Genomic DNA, 18087 nt, shown 5'->3' on the forward strand with positions numbered 1-18087 from the left:
CCTGAGGATCCTACAGTCAGCAGTGGTGAAATGTAAACTAATTTACTCAAGTACAGCATGTTGAGGCGCTTGTTCTTTACTGGAGTGTTTTCATTTGACGCTACTGTATAATTCATCACAAAATTTCAAAGGGAAATAATATATTTATGACTCAGCTACATTTATGTGGCAGCTACAGGTAGATGCTACTTAGCGGACGATGTGTCTTCATCCATAGGCAGGGTGCGGCATAAAGATCATGTACTCAACCTGATGGTTAACAAGAAGCCTGTTTTATTTTTAATGTATCTATTCAAGGCTTTTTATTCTTAAACGTTCAGTTGAGCAGTGGTGGAGTGTAGGTAAGTTTATTTACACAAGTACAGTACTTCTTGAGGTACTTGTACTTTACTTGAGTGATTCTATTTCATATTTTCTTCCATCCACGGGACAGGTACGAGCGGTCACTGAATGGTTCGATGACTATGAAAATGATGTCAGCCATATGATGTGGCCGTCACAGTCGCCAGATCTCAACCCAGTTGAACTGTGGGAGATTTTGGACCGTGGTGTTAGACAGATCATCCAAATTACCTTCTGAGGTAATAGCTTTTGGAAGAATAGTGCTCATCCCACCCGTGGAGTTCAGAGACTTGAATCAGTGCTAAGGAGCCCTGAAGCTGTTCTAGCAGCACATGGTGACCCACCTCTTTGTTAGGACATTTTATGTTGATTTTTCCTGTAATTTGTCACCTGTCTATAGTCACTTTGCTCTTTATGACATAACACACAAAACCTATGATCATATAATAAAATATGAAACCTTGTTATAGGTTAAACTGCTCAACAGAAGGTTGCATGATGAAGTTAAAATTAGCTCCCGGTCCATTAACTACAACAGTAAAATGCTACTCACATATTAATACATTGATAACAATGATCCAATAATATGAAATACAACAATAAAGCAATACAGCTGTCACCTGTCTGCTGCCTGCCCATGGATGAGGACACATTGCTTCCTCTTTAAAAGGTATTTTAGGTTTGTCTTTAAGACGTTGAAGACAGATTATTTTCATCGCTGTTTCGTGGGTACCCCTCCACACACACACGCACACGCACACGCACACACACACACACCCTGAGTAGCTCAAACAGTCTTCTGTTGTTGTGATGTCAGACTTCTTCACTTGTGAAGTCACAGTCACAGCTCAGACAGACGCTGTTTACTCTGGCACCACATCAGCAGCAGCACACACTGGGTGTTATGTGCTTGTAGTGATGGTTTAGGGAATGAATGGCCTGGGGCAGGCCCTGCCCACCCCAATCTCTTTGCCTCTCTCTCTCTCTCTCTCTCTCTCTGGCCTCAGTAGCAGGAGGGAGGCACCTGCACGCCTGCGCTAAGCTCTCCCTTCCCCCCGCCCATTTCCCTCCATCATCTGTCCCTTAGCTCCCACATCCATTACAGGGCAGGACATCTAGCATTTGCATTTATAGTGAAAGAGAGAGAGAGAGTGCAACGCAGGGAGGCGGAGGGAGCATATGACACAAAGGAGAGAGAGAGAGAGAGAGAGAGAGAGAGAGAGAGAGAGAGAGAGAGAGAGAAATAGATCAGAGCGTTAGAGAGAGGGAGAGGGAGTGGGAGGCTGCAGATATCGATGGCATTGACAATGGAGAATTAGGATCCAGAGAGGTGATAGTCAGCCAGACAACGGCTGAGGGTTCAGATATTTGAGGAGGGGGGCTCCTCCTCGGAGAGCACAGGGGGTGGAGGAGGAGGAGGGAGGAGGGAGGAGGAGGAGGAGGAGGAGGATGGGCCTCGAACACAGACTTGCAATGGCACTGCAAAAATTGGATTAAAGCAGTATGGTAACGTTTCTAATTTAATTTATTGCTGTGCTGCTTGTGTCTCATCCTCATGTGCTCGCATCCACGCTTGTTGACATCCATCGGCCGTCTCTCATGTCACAGTGTGTCTCCTGCCGGCTGAGGAAGGCACAGGCACACTCCTGTCCTCTTGTTTTTTTTTTTTTGTTTTGTTTTTTTGTTTTTATGCCATAGACATCTGCCATCTCCATCCTCATCCTCACAGCCCCCGCTTCTCTCCCAACCTCCGGGAGCTCCGAAATTCATCACAGGACATCACCATGCAAAAAAAAAAAAAAAAAAACACGGTTAGATTTGAACATCATTGCAGCCATGGCTGTCTGCTGCTCTGTGTTTTTTGTTGTGTTGTTTTCACCCATTGCTCTGGACCCTGCATCCCCTCCTCCTGTATGAGCCATCGCTTAGCTGCTGCAGAAGCATCTCACCTTCTCCGACAAGATCAGGGGAAATGATTAACCAGCAGGGACTGCAGTCATCTGTTTTTCCTCGCCATTATAATGTGATTGTAACCTACTGAAAACACACCCACACCGCCCGCTGCGCCTCGCTCCGGATGATTGTAAATGGCACAGGGAGCTCGCACTCATCTCACACTGTCACGCAAATAAAACACAGATAAATCCGCGCAGAGAAATGAGAGCAGCGATGCGTCTGGTGTCATGTGTGTCCGCCTGCACTCATGTTTGCAGGGTCTGATCACAGAGTTTTGACGTCAGGCACAGGGTCATTAACAGCCCCACCATCTGCCGAGCTACACATAGCCTGTAGATATGATCCTGACCTGGGAATCCCCTCATGGATCAATGAGACGTCGGCACAGGTCGTTGTCCAAAGGGATTACAGCACCGTGCTGTTGTCTTTCTTTTAATAACAAGGCAGACATACATTCAGGTTGATGCCAGAATCAGGCAGTGATCCAGAGAACATGAAGGATCAACGTTTCACCATCATTATCATAACTGTCACTTGCTGCACGCCATCGTTGCTTTAAATGTACCATGCAGTTTGATTTTACTCTGATTCCTCATAAATGCCTAATGCATTTTCGAAGGAGAGGTCTTTCAAAGTAACTTGTCTGCAGTGAAGCTGAGTTTCTGAGTCTGTGCAGGGCAGGAAGCAGAGTAATTATGTATCATCTAATTAATGCATGATGGCCTTTCTGTGTACTTGCTGATGCCTCCACCAAATCAATTACTGGCATTACCACCAGGGGTGGAAAGTAACTAACTGCAAGTACTCTCATTTCATATGTGGTCTTTATATGCGCTCTGATATTTTACTCTGGTCTGAGCAGATATTTGGCTAAGGCTTTATTTTAAGAAGAAGTTTCCTCCTACAACTCAGTCTGTAATGTGCTAACTATGACTAAAGCTTTGTGTTTAGTTTATCAGATTTGGTGATTTCCAAATGCATTCCTTTGAAGAAAAAAATGCTCCAATTACATTTGAATAGGTATTTGGTTATTGTTCATTTATTATTGGAAACTTCAATCCTCATATATGTTGTATGTTTATCTGTAGAGAAATGTCACATTTTGCATGTTCAGCTGACCTCCTGTGCTCTGACTCTAACTCTCTGAACTTAATGGAAACTAATAATTTGCACACGTACCAATTGAACATTTTGTTTACATAATTTTCCGTACTTTTTAGGAAACTTCAAGGAAATAATTAATCGATAACATAGATCCATAAAATAAAATAAAGTATGGCCCATATGGTAACCCTTTATTTTACAGGCTGTTAAACACATATAATGATTTTTTTGGAAAGCCAATAATTACGGAGGAATTTGTCTGTTAAGGCATCATTAGATGATATTCCATCTAAGCTTGAGATGAACTTGTGTTGCCATACAGCCCAGTCTGTGAGGAAAATGGTCTTAAAGACAAAGGACAAATAATTAGAGTCAGTCAAAGTCAGATTGCCACAATGGCTTTTTCAAAGTGCGTCAAAATTTTCTTTGAAAGAGCTACATTTGTACTTTTACATGAGTAGATTTCAATACAGACAACGCTTCCTCTGTCTGAGTAAAGTCATGGGAGTAGTTGTTGTACTCTTCGCGCCCTTGATTACCTCCTCCTGTCCTCTCTTGTCCCCTCAGCTGGACAAGAGTGAGGTGGCAACTCTAGGCATACCCTCCACCACCAGTCATGGAGGTTCTGACAGCAACATCAGTGTGGATGGAGCAGGGGCAGCGTCTGGGATCATGGCCGGGGGTGCTGAGGGTTCAGTGGCTGGCGAGCCACAGCGGACACGTGCTGCTCTGGAGCACCTGCAGCAGAAGATCCTAAAGGTCACCGAGCAGATCCGCGTGGAGCAGGAGGCCCGGGACGACAACGTTGCAGAGTACCTGAAGTTGGCCCACAACGCAGACAAACAGCAGGCGTCCAGGATCAAGCAGGTCTTTGAGAAGAAGAACCAGAAGTCGGCACAGACCATCGCACACTTGCACAAGAAACTAGAGCACTATCATAAGAAGCTAAAGGAGATAGAACAAGTAAGTGACAGACTGTGTGTATATGCAGTTAATTAGGATGTGTACATGTTTCATATTTTTGTGTGTTGCTGTTTCGGCACTGTGACTGTTTAATCATCTCATGGCTGACACAAACAAGTGTTCTATATTTCCATCTAGATATTTCTAAGGACAGTTGTGTCCAAATGTAGACTGATGATTCTCATCTCCTAACACATATTTAAACCAATGCATCATCCTGTGTCTCACCTAATTCTCTACAGGACCTGTTTTCCTCATCTTTCTTCCTACAGTTCTGTCCCTTAAACCTAATCACCTCTCTCCTACCTTTGAGATCCTCCACTTCTCTGCTTCCTCATTTCTCTTCCCTCTCTACAGAATGGGCCAGCCCGGCAGCCTAAAGATGTCCTGCGGGACATGCAGCAAGGATTAAAGGACGTGGGGGCCAATGTTCGTGCTGGGATAAGTGGTTTCGGAGGAGGAGTAGTTGAAGGGGTCAAGGGTGGCGTGTCTGCCCTCACTCACACAGCTGTGGTCTCCAAGCCGAGAGAGTTGAGAGAGGGTCCAATTTTGTGACATAGCGGGGATCCCCAATATTTCCTACACAAGTTTAGCCGAGATAGATGAGGATTAGTTAGATTTTGGGGCCAGTTTGATCAGATGTTTTCTCATGAAGGCACCCCACCTGACCTGAGGACACGCAGGTCCATCGTTATGTAACAGTGGGTGTGGAGGGGATGAATAGTCACTATGCACTCTGTCTCAAAAAGTGTCTCAAAAATAAAAAAAATAAAAATAAAAATCAAAGTTTTGGATGTGTAATGTTAAAGATCTCTGGAAGTCCTCCAAGCAGGTCTCCAGACCCCAATAACAGGCAGAAGCTTAGAGACTCTTTCACCCAGTCATGTTGGTGTCAATCACTTCAGTCTGTGACTGTGAAGAGTCGCCAAAAGTTTTTTAATAGATACAATTAATGCACCCATAAAATTATATTTTCTAAATAATATACTATTTACCTTCTGCTACATTTTGACTTATTATTCATTCTAATCAATGCAGCTCCTTAAGGCATAGTCTTATCATAAAAAAACGTTTTTGTGAACTGGAGTTGTAATGTGTGCTCTCAAATTAATAACATCTTCCTAGATGAAAACTGTTGAATTAAACCTTTCACAATGATAGGCTGCAGTTTATGGGGGATTTTTGGAAAATTAAGGTGTGTTTCCGTTAGTCAGAATCTAACTTTAGATGTTGGCGTTGTCTTTTGTTCAACTATGAATGAATGGACTGTAGTTCCTGGAAAAATGCCACATTACATGACCTCAGTCTTGTCTGCTGTGCTCTGTGGCCAAGTCAGACGATTCTACAGGAGCTGGTGTATTCATACAAGAATTTTTAAGAATATATTTTACTCACTAAGCTCTGTTTAAACATCAGACAGGCTTTAAAGCAGCCTTCAGTCCAAGGCAAACTGAAGCTCATGAGCCTGACTGTTAACGTGACTGGTTAATAGTTTAAATGTGCATCTATTTCAACTGATTATTGACAGAATTGCTTTACTGTATCCTGCGTGAACCCGTCATCCGCCCAGAACTGGAACAGGTTCTGTACTTAGCTAAAATATTATCTGCTTAATCAGCAACCTTCATTAGAGTCCTTTATGTTATTATACTTAATTAAAATGACCTCTCCTCTCCTGCCGTGCTTTAGCTGGATAATTACGCTGGGCTGGGACAGGTTTCTGTTTATTGTTCTCTGAAACTGGGAATCCTTGGAATCCTGCCCAGCCCTTCCCGGATGACCATCATAACTTATTATTCCCCTGAGACAGAGCTGATTCCTGCCTGTGGTTCTCACAGGGAAGTGTCTTATCTGTTTAACCCTTATACTTGAGTAGTTAGCATGTGAGTGCTGTGCAAGTATACTCATGTGGAAAACACTGATCTGGTCATTAGATTTATGAATCTAAGCTACACCTCTGATTTTTATTAATCGAATATTCCTGCTCAGCTGTTCATTCAGATGTTCTGTCGAGCTGACTGCCCACAGATGGTCTCACACTGCCACCTAGTGTTGACTCTCTGTGCCCACAGTGAGAGATTACTCAGCTGGGGACTTGTCCTTACATGTCTGTCAGAGATTATGTCCAGGCATGTACCATTGATTCACATCAGAGGGCCCAATGAGTCACTGGCTGCTCTCTGCCTTGTTATAAAGGGCACCACAGTTACATCAGTGTGAGATGCTTCTTTAGTGTTCACTGAGGAAACTTAGACCGCTTAGAATCATGGTAAGACTATTTTCTACTTTTAAATAGATTTTAATGGTGTCAAGTTAGTTCTCTGGTATCCGGAGAAATCATTGTGTCTATCTGTGCAAATTTATATCATCATTAAGTGTCTGAGAATTAGAGCTGCAATGATTAGTCAGTCAACATAACTTTAATCGGTAATTCATTTAATTGTTGGTTGGTTGTTTTAGTTATTTCACAAGCCAAAAAGCAAACACTGGCTTGTCCCAGATTTTCAAATATGAGGATTTGATGCTTTTCTTTGTTATATATGAAAGTAGGCTGATTGTCGGTTGAGTCATACAAATCATTTGAATTCCTTGGGCTGTGGGACGTTATAATAGACATTTCTCTATCACTATTTTATGGACAAATAGTGGTGAGAACTGACACCGTCATTTCTCAGCTGATCACTGGGGATGTCTAGCAGCAGCCTTATCAATTAACCGGTGGTCTTCCCTCTGTGTCCTGCAGTGTAGGACGATGGCTACTCACAAGCGGATCCTGAGCGTCCTGGGGAATGGCCCTGCTCGGCGAAACCTGTTCGGCCCAGTTGACCGGGAGCAGCTGCAGGTGGAGTACCAGGCCGCCCTGCAGGCTTCACAGCGCTGGGGCTTCGACTTCATCTCGGACAAGCCGCTGGAGAACAGCGATTTCCAATGGGAGGGCGTCCCAGGTACCAAGGTGCCGCTGCTCTATCGATCCTGTATGTTTGGTCTGGGACAGACAGGAGGTCAGAGGTTGGCAGAGGCAAAAGTAACCCCCAAGGGAGGAAGGGTGGAGCCCCCACAGAGTGATAAAGAGAACATGCCAGGCACACCAGAGAGATGTGAACTCAACCTGGAGATCCTGGAGAAAACGCCCGAGAAAACAGAGAACACAGGGATGAAGAGGAAGCAGACAAACATTACAGGTACATATTTAAGTATTCAAATAATGACTGTGCAGAATTGTAAATTCAGGTGGATTTGCATGAGCTAAATTCCCTGTTCTTTATCCTAACAGATTTCTATCAGGCTAAAAGAAGAGTAGTTGGGATGCCGCGCAAATCCGGCGAGTGATTTCCAGTACAGTTTACTGCAAAGGTGCCAATATTCCAAGACAACCACACAGACAGTACTACACTCAGGAATGCTCTGTTCTGCACAGACTCTGTGCACTCACTCACCAGGAGGTCCTGTACCCAGCGAATCATCTGAAAACAAAGGGACCTCAGCTACGCATGATTACTACAAGATAAATTAGGGTACTGTATTCACTCTGACGGGCTTGGTGTTTTTCCCAGTGGTAAGAAGGGGACATTTGAGCAGAGAAGATTAACGGTAATCTCTCGATTCAGTGGATTTATACTCATTTGGATCAGGGGGATGCCAAAGTGTTGAGTGACATTTCCTACCGTACATTCCACAGTGCTGAAAACACAGTCACGTCTCTGCTTTGTAGAAACTCTGTACCTCTATCAGTGCAGAGACATGCTGAAAGAGCAGATCATTTTTACTGTACACACTTGAAACAGATGTTATGTTGGTTAACTTAATTTTGTCTTCTCATGAAATTAAGGAGTGTCTGTGACTAAACTGCAGAATGATTGAAAATGGTAGAGAATGGATTAAGGCCCTTTGGCTCCTTTGTTCAAATCCACTATTGTTTTTTTTTTTCTATGGTGTTCCTTTTTTTACGTGTATCAAGTGGGCAAGGAGACTTTTTTATTTTACAAGCACTTCCTGTCCAGAGTGTACTATACTTTATATATCCAGCTGTACAATCATGTTTTTTTTTTACCATCATGTACTCATAGGAAAAGGCTTGAAGAATTCTGATATCCTATACATGCAGTTGCTTTGCTTAGATCATAAATGACAGAAGTGCCATCATGTCCTCGTCCATCCACTGTATGTTGATTGATTTTCAAAGCAGATCTCCACAAGTGCCCTGTCCAGACTCTGACATGTGTACAGCACCAGATAATGTAGGTTAGGAGTGTAACACCATGTCTTTAGAACACTTAAAAAACACATATATTTAGGTTTATTTAGATATATATCAGATATTTATCAGTAGAGTTTAATACAGCACTGTTAAGTAGCATAAACAAAAAAACACTGCAGTATTGCACAAACATCTGATAGGTGGTATATCCACAGAACCCAGTATCAAGTGCCTTTACGGCATTTGTTTTGGTATTTGAAGCTCCATAAAGGACAATCAGAAGAAAGTGTTCTATGAAGCAAATGTATCATTTACTAAGCTAAAGCTGTGTGCTTTATTCTTTTCTATTCGGACACATAGTGCAATTTAATTATCTGCCTCAAAACAAATAGTATGTTGTTTTTTTTTTTTTTTTTGTCATGACACTTATGTATGTCTATGTTGGCAATCCTGCTGCTATGAGTAATCTGAATGGGTGTCAGACAAGGTCACTGTAATGCTAATCTGTATGAACTGACAGCTTTGAAATGTTTGCCACTGTAAATACGAAGTGAAGCAAATAACAGCATTACCCCAAACAATGAATGCACTTCTGTTTATAGATGCTTGTGCACAGGTCCTACATATTGTTTTATGTTAAAAGCTACAAATGAAAAGATCTATCCTTATTTATTGTGAGATACTATGCCTTGAGTTAATTTAGTTTTTGTTTAATTATTATGAGAATTCCAAATTCCAATAAAATGTTAAAAATGAAGTTTCTTGTGGATGTCTTTACTGTGTTATCATGCAAGTATGTGTGAGAAGGATACCACATGACGAATAGATATGAGCAGAGGAAAGCAACAGAGTCATGTCTGCTTTTCTTTTTTTTTCTTTCAAAGTGAAAAAGAAACCATGAGTCATTGTGTCTAAATGCAGCCGTAAGACAAAACATGAAAATCCTTTTTTTTCTTTTTTTTTTTTTTTTTACAATTTTTTTACAACTGAACTGTGCTGTGGCTGCCACTGCTTCAGAAACTTTATGAACTGAATTATTTTTCCTCGGTTTTGTCAGATATTGTTTGGGAGTCGGGCCCACATGCTCTGAGCCTGACTCTCTGCTCCCCCTGAGGATCCTACAGTCAGCAGTGGTGAAATGTAAACTAATTTACTCAAGTACAGCATGTTGAGGCGCTTGTTCTTTACTGGAGTGTTTTCATTTGACGCTACTGTATAATTCATCACAAAATTTCAAAGGGAAATAATATATTTATGACTCAGCTACATTTATGTGGCAGCTACAGGTAGATGCTACTTAGCGGACGATGTGTCTTCATCCATAGGCAGGGTGCGGCATAAAGATCATGTACTCAACCTGATGGTTAACAAGAAGCCTGTTTTATTTTTAATGTATCTATTCAAGGCTTTTTATTCTTAAACGTTCAGTTGAGCAGTGGTGGAGTGTAGGTAAGTTTATTTACACAAGTACAGTACTTCTTGAGGTACTTGTGCTTTACTTGAGTGATTCTATTTCATATTTTCTTCCATCCACGGGACAGGTACAAACGGTCACTGAATGGTTCGATGACTATGAAAATGATGTCAGCCATATGATGTGGCCGTCACAGTCGCCAGATCTCAACCCAGTTGAACTGTGGGAGATTTTGGACCGTGGTGTTAGATCATCCAAATTACCTTCTGAGGTAATAGCTTTTGGAAGAATAGTGCTCATCCCACCCGTGGAGTTCAGAGACTTGAATCAGTGCTAAGGAGCCCTGAAGCTGTTCTAGCAGCACATGGTGACCCACCTCTTTATTAGGACATTTTATGTTGATTTTTCCTGTAATTTGTCACCTGTCTATAGTCACTTTGCTCTTTATGACATAACACACAAAACCTATGATCATATAATAAAATATGAAACCTTGTTATAGGTTAAACTGCTCAACAGAAGGTTGCATGATGAAGTTAAAATTAGCTCCCGGTCCATTAACTACAACAGTAAAATGCTACTCACATATTAATACATTGATAACAATGATCCAATAATATGAAATACAACAATAAAGCAATACAGCTGTCACCTGTCTGCTGCCTGCCCATGGATGAGGACACATTGCTTCCTCTTTAAAAGGTATTTTAGGTTTGTCTTTAAGACGTTGAAGACAGATTATTTTCATCGCTGTTTCGTGGGTACCCCTCCACACACACACGCACACGCACACACACACACACCCTGAGTAGCTCAAACAGTCTTCTGTTGTTGTGATGTCAGACTTCTTCACTTGTGAAGTCACAGTCACAGCTCAGACAGACGCTGTTTACTCTGGCACCACATCAGCAGCAGCACACACTGGGTGTTATGTGCTTGTAGTGATGGTTTAGGGAATGAATGGCCTGGGGCAGGCCCTGCCCACCCCAATCTCTTTGCCTCTCTCTCTCTCTCTCTCTCTCTCTGGCCTCAGTAGCAGGAGGGAGGCACCTGCACGCCTGCGCTAAGCTCTCCCTTCCCCCCGCCCATTTCCCTCCATCATCTGTCCCTTAGCTCCCACATCCATTACAGGGCAGGACATCTAGCATTTGCATTTATAGTGAAAGAGAGAGAGAGAGTGCAACGCAGGGAGGCGGAGGGAGCATATGACACAAAGGAGAGAGAGAGAGAGAGAGAGAGAGAGAGAGAGAGAGAGAGAGAGAGAGAAATAGATCAGAGCGTTAGAGAGAGGGAGAGGGAGTGGGAGGCTGCAGATATCGATGGCATTGACAATGGAGAATTAGGATCCAGAGAGGTGATAGTCAGCCAGACAACGGCTGAGGGTTCAGATATTTGAGGAGGGGGGCTCCTCCTCGGAGAGCACAGGGGGTGGAGGAGGAGGAGGGAGGAGGGAGGAGGAGGAGGAGGAGGAGGATGGGCCTCGAACACAGACTTGCAATGGCACTGCAAAAATTGGATTAAAGCAGTATGGTAACGTTTCTAATTTAATTTATTGCTGTGCTGCTTGTGTCTCATCCTCATGTGCTCGCATCCACGCTTGTTGACATCCATCGGCCGTCTCTCATGTCACAGTGTGTCTCCTGCCGGCTGAGGAAGGCACAGGCACACTCCTGTCCTCTTGTTTTTTTTTTTTTGTTTTGTTTTTTTGTTTTTATGCCATAGACATCTGCCATCTCCATCCTCATCCTCACAGCCCCCGCTTCTCTCCCAACCTCCGGGAGCTCCGAAATTCATCACAGGACATCACCATGCAAAAAAAAAAAAAAAAAAACACGGTTAGATTTGAACATCATTGCAGCCATGGCTGTCTGCTGCTCTGTGTTTTTTGTTGTGTTGTTTTCACCCATTGCTCTGGACCCTGCATCCCCTCCTCCTGTATGAGCCATCGCTTAGCTGCTGCAGAAGCATCTCACCTTCTCCGACAAGATCAGGGGAAATGATTAACCAGCAGGGACTGCAGTCATCTGTTTTTCCTCGCCATTATAATGTGATTGTAACCTACTGAAAACACACCCACACCGCCCGCTGCGCCTCGCTCCGGATGATTGTAAATGGCACAGGGAGCTCGCACTCATCTCACACTGTCACGCAAATAAAACACAGATAAATCCGCGCAGAGAAATGAGAGCAGCGATGCGTCTGGTGTCATGTGTGTCCGCCTGCACTCATGTTTGCAGGGTCTGATCACAGAGTTTTGACGTCAGGCACAGGGTCATTAACAGCCCCACCATCTGCCGAGCTACACATAGCCTGTAGATATGATCCTGACCTGGGAATCCCCTCATGGATCAATGAGACGTCGGCACAGGTCGTTGTCCAAAGGGATTACAGCACCGTGCTGTTGTCTTTCTTTTAATAACAAGGCAGACATACATTCAGGTTGATGCCAGAATCAGGCAGTGATCCAGAGAACATGAAGGATCAACGTTTCACCATCATTATCATAACTGTCACTTGCTGCACGCCATCGTTGCTTTAAATGTACCATGCAGTTTGATTTTACTCTGATTCCTCATAAATGCCTAATGCATTTTCGAAGGAGAGGTCTTTCAAAGTAACTTGTCTGCAGTGAAGCTGAGTTTCTGAGTCTGTGCAGGGCAGGAAGCAGAGTAATTATGTATCATCTAATTAATGCATGATGGCCTTTCTGTGTACTTGCTGATGCCTCCACCAAATCAATTACTGGCATTACCACCAGGGGTGGAAAGTAACTAACTGCAAGTACTCTCATTTCATTTGTGGTCTTTATATGCGCTCTGATATTTTACTCTGGTCTGAGCAGATATTTGGCTAAGGCTTTATTTTAAGAAGAAGTTTCCTCCTACAACTCAGTCTGTAATGTGCTAACTATGACTAAAGCTTTGTGTTTAGTTTATCAGATTTGGTGGTTTCCAAATGCATTCCTTTGAAGAAAAAAATGCTCCAATTACATTTGAATAGGTATTTGGTTATTGTTCATTTATTATTGGAAACTTCAATCCTCATATATGTTGTATGTTTATCTGTAGAGAAATGTCACATTTTGCATGTTCAGCTGACCTCCTGTGCTCTGACTCTAACTCTCTGAACTTAATGGAGACTAATAATTTGCACACGTACCAATTGAACATTTTGTTTACATAATTTTCCGTACTTTTTAGGAAACTTCAAGGAAATAATTAATCGATAACATAGACCCATAAAATAAAATAAAGTATGGCCCATATGGTAACCCTTTATTTTACAGGCTGTTAAACACATATAATGATTTTTTTGGAAAGCCAATAATTACGGAGTAATTTGTCTGTTAAGGCATCATTAGATGATATTCCATCTAAGCTTGAGATGAACTTGTGTTGCCATACAGCCCAGTCTGTGAGGAAAATGGTCTTAAAGACAAAGGACAAATAATTAGAGTCAGTCAAAGTCAGATTGCCACAATGGCTTTTTCAAAGTGCGTCAAAATTTTCTTTGAAAGAGCTACATTTGTACTTTTACATGAGTAGATTTCAATACAGACAACGCTTCCTCTGTCTGAGTAAAGTCATGGGAGTAGTTGTTGTACTCTTCGCGCCCTTGATTACCTCCTCCTGTCCTCTCTTGTCCCCTCAGCTGGACAAGAGTGAGGTGGCAACTCTAGGCATACCCTCCACCACCAGTCATGGAGGTTCTGACAGCAACATCAGTGTGGATGGAGCAGGGGCAGCGTCTGGGATCATGGCCGGGGGTGCTGAGGGTTCAGTGGCTGGCGAGCCACAGCGGACACGTGCTGCTCTGGAGCACCTGCAGCAGAAGATCCTAAAGGTCACCGAGCAGATCCGCGTGGAGCAGGAGGCCCGGGACGACAACGTTGCAGAGTACCTGAAGTTGGCCCACAACGCAGACAAACAGCAGGCGTCCAGGATCAAGCAGGTCTTTGAGAAGAAGAACCAGAAGTCGGCACAGACCATCGCACACTTGCACAAGAAACTAGAGCACTATCATAAGAAGCTAAAGGAGATAGAACAAGTAAGTGACAGACTGTGTGTATATGCAGTTAATTAGGATGTGTACATGTTTCATATTTTTGTGTGTTGCTGTTTCGGCACTGTGACTGTTTAATCATCTCATGGCTGACACAAACAAGTGTTCTATATTTCCATCTAGATATTTCTAAGGACAGTTGTGTCCAAATGTAGACTGATGATTCTCATCTCCTAACACATATTTAAACCAATGCATCATCCTGTGTCTCACCTAATTCTCTACAGGACCTGTTTTCCTCATCTTTCTTCCTACAGTTCTGTCCCTTAAACCTAATCACCTCTCTCCTACCTTTGAGATCCTCCACTTCTCTGCTTCCTCATTTCTCTTCCCTCTCTACAGAATGGGCCAGCCCGGCAGCCTAAAGATGTCCTGCGGGACATGCAGCAAGGATTAAAGGACGTGGGGGCCAATGTTCGTGCTGGGATAAGTGGTTTCGGAGGAGGAGTAGTTGAAGGGGTCAAGGGTGGCGTGTCTGCCCTCACTCACACAGCTGTGGTCTCCAAGCCGAGAGAGTTTGCCAGTCTTATCAGGAACAAGTTTGGCAGCGCAGATAACATCGCTCACCTAAAGGACACACTCGAGGACGGAGTCGGGGGCCACTCTGAAGACACCCCCACCCCTCGTGCGCTGAGTGGAAGTGCCACTCTGGTCTCCAGCCCAAAGTACGGCAGCGACGACGAGTGCTCCAGCGCCACGTCTGGTTCTGGAGCAGGCAGCAATTCTGGTGGAGCCGGGGGAGGAGGGGGACTGTTAGGGGCAACAATGGGGAGTCCCAGACTGGACGGACACCACCACCACCACCATCACATGCATGGCTCTTGGGACTCTCTACTTGAGGGCCTACAGGAGATCAAAGCCAGCCAGGCACACATGGAGGATGCCATTGAGGACATGAAGGGCCAGCTGCAGAGTGACTATTCCTACATGACACAGTGCCTGCAAGAAGAGAGATACAGGTAGAGATCCCAAAAAATACTGGCAGCTACACTCAACCTGGCTGTAAAGCACTTATGACCTCTGATTTAGTCTCTGCAGTCCTCATAATGTAGTTCACCACCGAGAGTAAGGCCAAATATTCCACATTTTTATACTGTTAATGTATCCTATGGAAATACTCCTTAAACAGCAGCAAATTTGTTGGGGACTATTTCCGGCTGTGGATTGATACACATTTGCTGTTCTAGTTTGTATTTAATACAGCAGGACACGTATAGGATCAACGTAACACTATTCAAGAGGTGAAGTTTGATTTTCCCATGATTTTGTGCATATTTTTTGTGATTCTTATACGATTCTTGTGTGTGTTTTGCACTGTAAGGTATGAGCGACTCGAGGAGCAGCTGAATGACTTAACAGAGCTGCACCAGAATGAGATGACCAACCTTAAACAGGAGCTCGCCAGTATGGAGGAAAAAGTGGCCTACCAGTCGTACGAGAGAGCGAGAGACATCCAGGTAAAAATCTGCTACATTACAGTAGAATCACGGTGACGTCGTTGGATGCAACGAAGTCTGCATAAGGGAGAGGTCAGGATGAATGGATGGGTTTTGAAAATTGCCTTGAACATGGGAGACATGTTTGTTTCCTGTTTGAAACTGACAGTCAGCATTGTTTCTTTTATCTATGACCATTCTATAATGTTTACTGTGTTTTTACTCTTGTAACCATGATGTCGCTGGTCCTCTATCCTTAAGTTACCCAAATCCTGATCTTTCTCTAAAATGAACAACCTTGTTTTGGTGCCTAAACTTCACCAAGCTATGACCGTTCCATAATCACATGTTAATATAACCATGACAGAGAAGGTCCGGTATGATCCCTTGAGTCATACTTATATGATCATTTATGTTGTTTTCAGTTTCAAGTTACTCTTTAAAGCCCCCCGACAACTTTGCTTCGAATCTTTATCTACATCATTAAATACTCATGAAGAAGAGACAAAGTTAAAAATCAGATTAACAAAAAGAAGAAGAAAAAAGTCGTTATTATTTACTTAATCATATTTAAGAGTTTAACAGTCAAAAATTCAACAGATTTGATTGAGGTGTGGCCACTCTTTGTGTGTGTTTGTGCATACAGGAGGCTGTGGAGTCGTGCCTGACCCGCATCACCAAGCTGGAGCTGCAGCAGCAACAGCAGCAGGTCGTCCAGTTGGAGGGAGTGGAGAACGCCAATGCTCGAGCTCTGCTGGGCAAACTCATCAATGTCATACTGGCGCTCATGGCCGTGCTGCTGGTCTTTGTCTCCACTTTGGCCAACTTCATCACCCCTCTGATGAAGACCCGAGCCCGGGTAGCCGCCACTGTCCTGCTGACTTTGCTGCTGTTCATCCTGTGGAAGCAGTGGGACTTTGTGGAGCTGTGGCTGCTGCCTAGCTGAGTTCCCTGCATGAGACTCCAGAGGGGACCACAGCACAGAGTCACAGCTGGTTTCAACTCAGTCACCACTAAGGGATTCGGAGACTGAAATAGAATGAGAGCTGCTGCGCTTGTTCCCTTGAGTTTAAAGTGGAACTATCTGAGGGCAAAACATGGCACTTTTAGTAGAGGACAAGGCAGGATCCAGCCTACAGAGTGTGTTGAGAGGTGTTTACAATGAAAAAGGACAAAAGACATCATCTCATCCCGCCCAAAATCTATTGCTGGTGATGACCAATCATCGATTGCAATGCTGTCACCAAAAACTGCGTTTCTTGCAAGACATCTTTGGATCGTCTTTTCTAAATATTTATGATACATGAATTACAGAGACTAGAGCGACTGACTGTAAAATGCTGATCATGTTTGCTGCAACCTTCACGTTGAAGCTATAGTATATTTGAGAGGAAAGCTTTTTTTTTCATGAATGTTATGTGCTCATGCATGTCCTCATATGTGCACTGAGACGCATTTAGCTGGCATGAGTTAACATTTCATCAATGACAAAATGAATCTTCTATAACTGCCATTTTGTTGTCCGAAATACAGTGCAGATATGTTGTATTCAGTGTCATTCCTGGTTTGTTTCTTGTTTTGTTTTCAGCTTTGAGATGCATTTCTTCGTTGAAGGAAAGGTTTTTTTTTTGTTTTGTTTTTTTTTAATGCTGATATCTACTAAAACTCACCATAATAATTCAACTATGTAAAATCTGTTCTGTCCATAAATACTATTTCATGACCACTATTGTAGAATGGTTACTATCCACAGTGTCAAACTAACTGGCATGTCAAATTGTATCAAGGTTTATATCCAGTTTGCAAAAAATAATTATTGCTGTTTTATTAAACAATGTGAAAAATAAATGATTTCATATATTAGGCTGATCTTGGATGTATCCTTATCATCCTTTACTGAGACTGAACTTTATGGTTTAAATGCTTTTAGACTGAGTAATATAGCAACTTCTTACATAAGTTAAGATCTAGAAACAATTATACTGTTTTCTAATAATGTAGCCTACGTACAAGCTGTAAATAATGGCTTTAAGTGTTTACTGAAGCTATAAGGACCATTTAGGAGAAAATAAGGGCAGCTTTTGGGTTGCCAGGTTGTGTAAAGCATTTATTAATGGTTTACCAGCAGTATAGCTGCAATATTACCAAACAGTGAGGATAAAGACAAAAATCACAGGGATTATTTGCAGCCCAGAAACCTGTCTTATTGCTGCTCAACAAAGCATTAGATAAAATAAAGGACATATTTACCATTAATAAAGCCTTTGGTTACGACTTAATCCTTATGAGGTGTGCCATATTAGAAAGTGGTACTGAAATATGGTACTGAAACAGTTTGGAAACTGAAATTGTTGTAATATTCACTTCATATTATAAAAGAAATGACTGAAAAATAATAAAATAACTAAGATGTTCAGGTTATTACATAACCATGAATCTGCACGACACAGTTGACCGTGCATAGCTTCATCAGCAGTACAGAAACTGCTCTTGGAAAACAGACGTTTGCTAAACATCAACCTGTACAGCTGCAGGCAGTACAAGAAAATGCTAAATGCTAACCTACTGTTCGGCATTTAGTCAGCAAACTGACATTTTACAGGAAAACATTT

At 42.8% G+C, this 18087-nt stretch overlaps 2 protein-coding genes across 7 annotated transcripts; both read left to right on the forward strand.

Moving 5' to 3' along the window:
- Positions 1 to 3855: 3855 nt before the first annotated feature.
- Positions 3856 to 17344, forward strand: tmcc2 (transmembrane and coiled-coil domain family 2). Of its 5 annotated transcripts, XM_071493319.1 has the most exons (6): positions 3856 to 4365; positions 4723 to 4783; positions 10750 to 10797; positions 14497 to 14998; positions 15361 to 15496; positions 16122 to 17344. In XM_071493319.1, the coding sequence occupies exons 1-6, from the start codon at positions 3856 to 3858 to the stop codon at positions 16419 to 16421; spliced, it is 1557 nt and encodes a 518-aa protein (XP_071349420.1). In that variant the 3' UTR covers positions 16422 to 17344. The 5 variants fall into 5 exon arrangements, with proteins under 5 accessions (XP_071349420.1, XP_071349417.1, XP_071349416.1 ...); XM_071493316.1 differs by lacking the exons at positions 3856 to 4365; positions 4723 to 4783; positions 10750 to 10797 and adding exons at positions 11125 to 11507; positions 13629 to 14024 and having other exon boundaries at positions 14382 to 14998; XM_071493315.1 differs by lacking the exons at positions 3856 to 4365; positions 4723 to 4783; positions 10750 to 10797 and adding an exon at positions 13515 to 14024 and having other exon boundaries at positions 14382 to 14998.
- On the forward strand, positions 6477 to 9320 carry LOC139630173 (cyclin-dependent kinase inhibitor 1-like). Of its 2 annotated transcripts, XM_071493333.1 has the most exons (3): positions 6477 to 6634; positions 7109 to 7547; positions 7640 to 9320. In XM_071493333.1, exons 1-3 carry the CDS (start codon positions 6632 to 6634, stop codon positions 7693 to 7695), a joined length of 498 nt encoding a protein of 165 aa, XP_071349434.1. In that variant the 5' UTR covers positions 6477 to 6631; the 3' UTR covers positions 7696 to 9320. The 2 variants fall into 2 exon arrangements, with proteins under 2 accessions (XP_071349434.1, XP_071349435.1); XM_071493334.1 differs by lacking the exon at positions 6477 to 6634.
- Positions 17345 to 18087: the final 743 nt, after the last annotated feature.

This window comes from Trachinotus anak, unplaced genomic scaffold, assembly GCF_046630095.1.
Source record: "Trachinotus anak isolate AG129_WGS33_773 ecotype Australia unplaced genomic scaffold, CSIRO_AGI_Tana_v1 ptg000013l, whole genome shotgun sequence".
In the NCBI taxonomy this organism is placed as follows: domain Eukaryota; kingdom Metazoa; phylum Chordata; class Actinopteri; order Carangiformes; family Carangidae; genus Trachinotus; species Trachinotus anak.

Excerpts from the sequence above, each read along its gene's own strand:
- LOC139630173 (XM_071493333.1), top strand. Across the intron at positions 7,548-7,639 it reads GAAGCAGACAAACATTACAG|ATTTCTATCAGGCTAAAAGA; the intron begins GTACATATTTAA and ends TTATCCTAACAG.
- tmcc2 (XM_071493315.1), top strand. The coding sequence starts at position 13,515 with ATGAGTAGATTTCAATACAGACAACGCTTCCTCTGTCTGAGTAAAGTC. Across the intron at positions 14,999-15,360 it reads CTGCAAGAAGAGAGATACAG|GTATGAGCGACTCGAGGAGC; the intron begins GTAGAGATCCCA and ends TTGCACTGTAAG. Across the intron at positions 15,497-16,121 it reads AGAGAGCGAGAGACATCCAG|GAGGCTGTGGAGTCGTGCCT; the intron begins GTAAAAATCTGC and ends TTGTGCATACAG.